The sequence below is a fragment of the Botrytis sinoallii genome (assembly GCF_014898435.1).
Source record: "Botrytis sinoallii strain Bc 23 chromosome Unknown BSIN_001, whole genome shotgun sequence".
Classification (NCBI taxonomy): Eukaryota; Fungi; Ascomycota; class Leotiomycetes; order Helotiales; family Sclerotiniaceae; genus Botrytis; species Botrytis sinoallii.
Window position 1 is genome coordinate 1,800,305 of NW_024066028.1, and position 7,844 is coordinate 1,808,148.

At 43.0% G+C, this 7,844-nt stretch overlaps 3 protein-coding genes across 3 annotated transcripts; 2 read left to right on the top strand and 1 right to left on the bottom strand.

Annotated features, from left to right (window-relative positions):
* Nucleotides 1-1,742: 1,742 nt before the first annotated feature.
* On the top strand, nucleotides 1,743-3,195 carry EAF02_000383 (uncharacterized protein; the record flags this gene model as incomplete). Its single annotated transcript, XM_038896431.1, has 4 exons — nucleotides 1,743-1,817; nucleotides 1,907-2,048; nucleotides 2,112-2,497; nucleotides 2,566-3,195. 4 exons carry the CDS (start codon nucleotides 1,743-1,745, stop codon nucleotides 3,193-3,195), a joined length of 1,233 nt encoding a protein of 410 aa, XP_038763290.1.
* Nucleotides 3,196-3,213: 18 nt separating this feature from the next.
* Nucleotides 3,214-3,492, top strand: EAF02_000384 (uncharacterized protein; the record flags this gene model as incomplete). Its single annotated transcript, XM_038896432.1, has 2 exons — nucleotides 3,214-3,253; nucleotides 3,314-3,492. The coding sequence occupies 2 exons, from the start codon at nucleotides 3,214-3,216 to the stop codon at nucleotides 3,490-3,492; spliced, it is 219 nt and encodes a 72-aa protein (XP_038763291.1).
* Nucleotides 3,493-6,499: 3,007 nt separating this feature from the next.
* EAF02_000385 (uncharacterized protein) lies at nucleotides 6,500-6,991 on the bottom strand (the record flags this gene model as incomplete). The annotated part of the gene is made up of 1 exon (XM_038896433.1): nucleotides 6,500-6,991. The coding sequence occupies one exon, from the start codon at nucleotides 6,989-6,991 to the stop codon at nucleotides 6,500-6,502; it is 492 nt and encodes a 163-aa protein (XP_038763292.1).
* Nucleotides 6,992-7,844: the final 853 nt, after the last annotated feature.

The following is a 7,844-nucleotide window of genomic DNA, read 5'->3' on the forward strand; positions in this document are numbered from 1 at the left end:
TCTGTAATAATTCTAGTAGACTTATACTTGTGATGCTGTCGACGGTCGCCGCCGCCGCCCCCCCTTCACACCGTCACATCCAAGAGACCTGTCAACAAGAAACGACAACTCGCGCCAACTCCAGCTTTGATCTCATCAATCTCCAGTGATAAGCTGATAGACCCTTTCTTTTCATTTTCACAAATATACATCTAGATTCTCAACAAGCCGCCAAGGGAATATACAGACCTGATATACTTCCTTTCATGGCTAGCCCAGCCAAAATGGGAAGGGTCTCCTCAGAAAGTAGGTTTCCGAACAGAAAGAGACAAAAAGACTGCAGCATAGGAGTTTTTTGGTCAAAGTGTATACAGTCTCCGAAGGAGATATAGTAGCCTACACTGACGGCTCTCTGATTGAGTTAAGGGATATAACTTATACAGGTGCTGGTTGGACAGAACTTCAAGGAAAGATCACGCTTTTCAATGAAAGTACGCTCTTAGGCATAAATTGCGAAGTGTACGACGCCGAAACTTTCGCAGCACTAGCAGGACTAAAAGCAGCCATGTTTTCACCAATAACTCACCTGTCGGATCAAATCATCATCTGCCTCGACAATCTGACAGTAGCTGCTAGGTTACTACATACTACTACTGGTTCCAGCCAAGCCACTTCTGCTGAATTTAACGACTAGCAAACACTTGGGCTAGCGGAGAAAGAGCAGTTTAAAAACAAGCAAGCAAGGTAGAGGTCTGGTGGTACTTAGGGCATTCAAAGATTCCAATAAATGAAGTTACAGACAAGCTAGCAGGAGAGGCGGCGAGGGCACCTGTAGTGAGCTCAATCCTAGCTACCCTGGCTCATATACCCAGAAAGAGCAAGGTTTCAGCCCTATAGGCTCATCAGACGACCTGGCACTCAACTTCCCCCAAACTCTATCAAGAACTAGGGATTACAGTATGCAGCTACCCACCAGAACTCGCTCTACCACGAGCGAGCTTGAGTGGAATGTATGCTGCTAGAACAGGACTTGGGGATTTCGCAGCATATCACAAGATTTTCCATCAAAAGGACGCTTTTCTAGGCCAACAACTCGGTAAATACCGATTCGAGTACTCTGAATGAGATTATAACAACTAGATTTGGCTGTCATATATAGAGAAACAACTACTGGGTAGCTCGTATGATCATGGACCTAGATTATGTAGAGAACGCTGGTGATTTCAGCCCAGCACGTCCTATTAGGGCCACGTCTCGCGCGGCGGGCGCCCCGCCAGACGAAAGATAATAAACAAACAAGGTCACTTGGTCACTCGAAAATCTTATGGATCGTAGCAAGGATTTGACCAGGACCACGACTTGGTTTCTCCACACAAATCTTGGTGAGGAAAAGAAGCAGAACGTTGTACTTTTTTAACCATACGGGTTAGGGCCTGAAAACACTGTAATCAGGATTGAGCCCCGGATGGACTACCCCTCACTTCCACCACGCAAAAAAGACCGGGTAACACCGGAAATGGGTACTTGACCCCCGGTACAAGCCCGCTTTTCATTTTGTGTGGATAAAAATATGTCACCACCTGGTAGTTTGGGTGTGGACCACTGCCGGCCTCCAATTGGGGAAATGTTATGTTCGGACTGCGGACTCTGTTGATAGTCCTTTAAATGGTATGTGAGTATTATATAAACTACTTCCTTCAGCAATAAACTTCATCTATCCCCAAACAGAATATATGTTCTATCGAACTACATCAATGTCGACAATGCTGCCTCAAAATCTGTCTCTGCCCTTCGACAATATCACAGCAATAGTCGTTGTGGCCGCCGCAGTCTCTACTGTAAGTAGGCAGAGACTCTTTTCTCCCTCATCCACTGCGGCCAAACACCCTTAATGGCTTTAGTGATCGATGTTCTCACACACAGCCAGATTATACTTTACAATGTTTATACTAATCCCTTGTCTCAATTACCGGGTCCTTGGTATACGAAATGGTCATCGGGTATCCTAAAGTATAACATTATCAAAGGAACGAGACCTTTGTATGTTCACGACCTCCACTGCAAATATGGTAAGTCTTCATTTAAGCCGTTATACGACTTCGGCCATTCGTACACGTTGCTCATCTTTGCAGGTTCGATTGTCAGAGTTAGCCCGACTGAAGTCCACGTTTCCGATATCGCAGCCACAAAGAAGATCCATAATGTTAAGGGTTCTTTCAAAAAGTCGCCTTGGTATAGGTTGTTCACACCTCCAACGGTCTTGAATGTATTCAATACTAGCGATATTGAATTTCATCGAAATCTTCGACGCCTTCTTTCATCGCCTATGTCGGAATCATCGCTTAAACATGTAGAAGTTTTCATTCGTCGGAATATAGATCTCGCAGTGAAAGGCATTACTGAGGAAATGTCACAACGAGGTGCAGGGGATGTTTCCAAGTGGTGGATGTTCATGGCGACTGATGTGATTGGAGAACTCAGCTTTGGCGAATCCTTCAAGATGCTGGAGTCTGGTAAGGTAAGTGCTGCTCCTTTCTAACGCATGTTCGCGAATCTAGAGGTTTTGGTTTTGAACAAAAGTCGCAGAAAAACCAATATATTCTGGATATCGAAGCAAATGGGTCTGCCGGAGGCATTCGAGGCACCTTCCCATTTATGGTGAAGCTATCCAATGTGATCCCACTACCTGCTCTCAAGGTGGCAGCTGCATCTGGAAAGCGATTACGGGAGTACGCGGAACAGTCGATTGCGCGATCGAAAAGAGTGGCTGCAGAGATGGAATCTTGTCCAATGCTTCTTAAGAAACTTTTTCGCAGCGATGAAAACGGGCTGTCTGATAAGGACATTGTAGACAACGCAATGTTATTCATCGTCGCCGGCAGCGATACGACAGCCAACACTATGACGTACCTGACGTGGGCTGTTTGCAAACATCCTCAAGTGAGAGATGCATTAGTGGAGGAGCTCCGTTCTCTTCCGCCAGACTTCACTGACCAAGATCTCCGTGGCTTGACGTGTCTGAACAATATTATCAAAGAAACTTTGCGATTATACGGCGCCGCGCCGTCCGCCTTGCCCCGCATGGTGCCAGCAGAGGGCGTTGAGTTTCTTGGTCATAGATTGCCAGGAGGAACGACTGTATCCACCCAGGCTTACACCTTGCATCGCAAACCGGAAATTTTCCCGAATCCAGAATCCTTCGAGCCTAGCAGATGAACGAATCCTTCAAAGGAAATGAAAGATGCTTTTATGCCTTTCGGTGGTGGATCACGAGGTTAGTTTTGACACGATTAATTGTCTTATACAGAGCCGAAGTGCTAATAGTTAAATACAGTCTGCTTAGGACTGCACCTTGCTGAGATAGAACTTCGCCTGGCCACTGCAATTTTCTTCCGTACACTTCCTTATGCTAAAGTTTCTACGCTTGATGATATGAATGATGGAGATATGGACCCCCGTATATTCTTCGTATTGTCACCAAAAGGCAAAAGGTGTTTGATCTCCAGAGAATGAATTTGAAAGCTATCTTATAAAACAGTAATCTTAGCGATTATTTAATTGTTATAACTCAGGTCACATGGCCATTAGAGGAATCTTGAGCTCAGAATAAAATCACCTGTATCCAAAGGTACTTTCAATACCCTGTGGTGGCAGAATCCGTGGTTAACGAAGTGATCGCTTTGTTAATTACAATAAAATCTTTAATAATCAATCTTGTGTTGAAAAAAGCGTTTTTGTGGTATTAATTAGACTAGTATAAATCTTTATATCTTGTGAAGTTTGTTTTAATCAATAGTGTTTTAGTGAATTTCTTGAAAGTGAGTAATAAGAAGTGGAAATCTTTTCCCCTTTAAACTTTCGGTTAATTTCTTCTGCTTACTTTTCAGTTTTCATGTTTATTTCTTTTTATACCTTCTCCTTATATCTACATATATATCTTTCTGTTTACTTTTACTTCAATTCTAAGGAGCTTTGAAAGGCCCTCATTTTTTCTTCTATTAAAATTCAATGATAAACGAATCTCAAAATTTGTTAATTTTATTTATTATTGATAAAGTGAATGTATTATTGACAATAAACAAAATATTAATATTGTAATATATATAATAGAAATTTGTATGGGGATTTATATTAAATTTCTTTTCATTCCGAATATTAACTTTGCTACTACAGGAATAGCGTGCGGATGCACTCGCTGATAAAGGGACAAGAAAATCAGCCTCAGGGCATGCGAATCGACCTACAGCAAGCGGTATCCGCTCTATAGCAAAAACTACTATAGAATCGGCAGCACAGGTATGATAGATCAAACAGAAACCAATACTCTCCAAACAGTACCAGAAATAGAATCCAAGAAGTACAAACAAATGCCCTAATGAACTAAAACTCTTACAAACTACTCTCCACTATATGCTAGCAATCCGCTCAGTATACGGTAACTTCGAAAACTATCACCAACAATTTAAACACGAGAAAGCAACAATCCATTACTCATATAGCGCATACAAATCCCTCGAGTACATTGTGCACTGCTGCAAAGTCCTCGCGACCTACAAAACCTGGCCTCCAGATATCAGGCCCAAATACCCACCCCGCAACCAGACAGCTCAAGAATGACTACTGAAACAGTTAATGCATATACCAACCAAGTTCGCTGAATTTATTGCTATAACAGACTTCTACAAGAGTATATACCCTAAAACATTACCAGAAGAATAGAAAAAGGAAATAGAAATGGATCAACCGATCCGGGTGAACACAAATATAGAATAGGAGACAACCGATATAACAAGGCTATAAAGAATAAAATCGATATATGCAATACACTACGCTACATTAGAATATATACAAAAACTACCCTTACAGAATAAAACAACTTTCAATCAAAACATTATATAAAAGATCGGAAAGCGTGCACAGAGGCACTCAGAGGATCGGAAACAAAAGCACAAGCGCGCTAGCTATCGCTTGGGAGGCTACTGAGGGTATTGAGACCCCACTCTTAGAAGAGGGGGATCATGTAAATTAGAGATCATCCCGCAGTTAGCCCAACCGTAATGCCCCCTGGGAGGTTCGCCTATACGGCCCGGTTGAAAATTACTAATAATAATAATAATAATAATACTACAGGAATAGAACCCTTGACCAGCAACCATGTGACGTCTCCCGCCAGTTCTCATCGTTCCCAGCGCTGGGACTCGATAGGAACAATGGGATAGTAAACCGCGATGAACTATATATATTGCGTGTGCATTGCACACAGAGCCTGAAACAAGATAGCGAAGGTAGCTAAGCGCGCTTGGGGGCGAGAGGACACAATTCGCGTATCCCCTCTCCCTCTCGCGAGTGCATAGCTTTCGATTATACAGCTAATCAGAATTGTTCCAATAGTCATTTGTCAGGGTACTTGAGTTTGGGGTTTTTAATTTATATAACTCGAATTCAATCAGATTGTTAACAATTATAGATTTTATTTTAAAATCCTTTTACTATTATTTACAGTACTTCATACTGATATAGTAGTTTCAGGCGCATTATTATTTTTACCAAAACGATAGTATCTTGGTGGAACCTCATTGATCAACGATAATATCTTCATTGAATGAGAAAGAGAACGAGAACAATTATAAAAATGGTTTCTTTCAGACACTAAACCTTTGTCTAATGCTGAAAAGATATCATTATTACAATGCATTCTTACGGCGGGTTAACTGGGAGCAGTAGTATTGAAGATCTCACCAAGTCATATCGAGAATCATACAGGATGGGACTTTTTGAGCGCGCAGGAGGTATCCTTATTGATAGTAAGACTATCTTCATGACTCTTGATATTGAAAAGTACCCAATGAAGCAGGGTCTCGGAGGCAGTTCTTTCGATATAGTTGTAGCTTCAAACGTTCTTCATGCAGTCAAATTACGCAAGGAAACAATGAAAAGTGTCATAAGCCAGGGGGTCACCTTCTACTTCTAGAAACAACAAGACAATGGTCAAGAAGTCAATTTGTGATGTGTGGCTTACTAGGCTGGTGGCTTGATTTTGACGATGGCCGGAAATACGCTTCTATAATTGCAGAACGCCCATGGCATACCCTGCTCCAGAATACCGGGTATTCTGGTCTCGACTCAAGGATAACCTCAAGAGCTACTAGCGTGAAGCTAGATACTATATACCGGCAATAGCGTAACATTGTTACTTGCCAAGTTGCCATCCATACCACATCACATGAGATAAATTACGAACAAGTCTATTTTTCTCCATGACTTCGCTTCCGCTGCAGCTACACCAAACTTCTGATATGAACGTTCAAGATGATCATCTAAAACACATATATCCAACCACCATAAGAAGCCTTAACGCAGACGACAATCCCGAACATACTCCACAATATCCGCACCAAACCACTTCAGCCAGAAAGTCAGGACAGGGACTTCTCTTGATGACTCTCTTCATGACATGTATACCCGAATATTTTAGTTGCCTCTCCGCCTACACACATCTACCTTTCAATCCTCACAATATTCACAGTGCCTTCAGCGCACCCACAACAAAAAAGACCAACGCCGGGACATCCGTCATAAACGTCCTAATCGTATGCATCCGCAACCAAGCCCCCATGGAGCGCGTACTATTTCCTCTAGGAACATCTCCTTTAATGTCCGCCAACAGCTTCAGGGCTCTCTTGCCAAAGATAGCAATATGCGCCACACTAAAGAGAAGACCCATCGCGTACCATTTCTCCGCACCCGTCACTTTCAGCCGAGGACGCGCGACGAGAAGGTTGAGCATCCCGAGAACATAGGTGCCCGGATATCCGAGAAGAATCACCCAGCGACCCCGGCGACCCCAGAGCTGGAACCAACTGGGAAGATGCACATTTGCCCGCTCGCGAAATGTAGGCGCCATCCAGGTGCCAAGGAATATGTGCTCATCGACTGCAAACATCAACACGACGGTCGACGTGATCACGGGAAGAAGACGGAGGACACGAATAGAGGTATCGGTAACAGACATAGTGATTAGAGTGATGTTAGACGTGAGTTTGTGTACGTGCGAGTCTGTCGCTTGGGAAATTCTTGGTAAGAACGGATTTTAGGAGTTTGAAAGTTGAGATTTATGAGTTGAAGTTGGTTTCGCTGGGTCAGAAAGACTCGGTGCCACATTGTAAAGTATCGTATGACAGCCGGACTGTTGAATTGATCCGATACCGACTCGATAGTAAGATTTCAAACTGTGTTTCATTGGCTCCCACGCCTGCTTACATATGATTATTGTTCCACACAGCATTTTATGTTCTCGGTTCAAGGATCTAGTATCCGACAACCCCAATTTATTGGCGTACTATCACCAACTCTCACAACATCATTCTCCGAATATTCAGTCCGCAGACTTTTAATAGGTAAGAAACGACTTTAGAGCCACCCATTCTATCTTAATCATCACAATATAGCCTCACCAAAACCGTGCTTATCGATAATACTCCTTCAAGGGAGAACAAATGCCCTTAGTTCCCAAGGGCGAATCTGAAGTCATTATCGTTTCGATAAAAGCAGACCTTTTAATCGTGCAGGATCATATTGCAACCAAGTATCAGAAACGAAACAACTCCGTTCCGACAGAAAACTTTCTTACAAATCATCAATCAACCCTCCCATCATCCCCAACAAACGCAAATTACGCAACCCACTCAAAGAGAGGCACCGAGACCCCACCGTGTTCTGTTCAGCTAGATACCTCCTAGTAATCTCACTGCATCATGGCAGACCCCCTGGCAACATTTCCGAGGGTCAACTAACCTCAGGTCAAGCAATGGAGGCTCTTGACTGTGACACTGACACGACGACCGTTGCTAATCATGCCCATACAA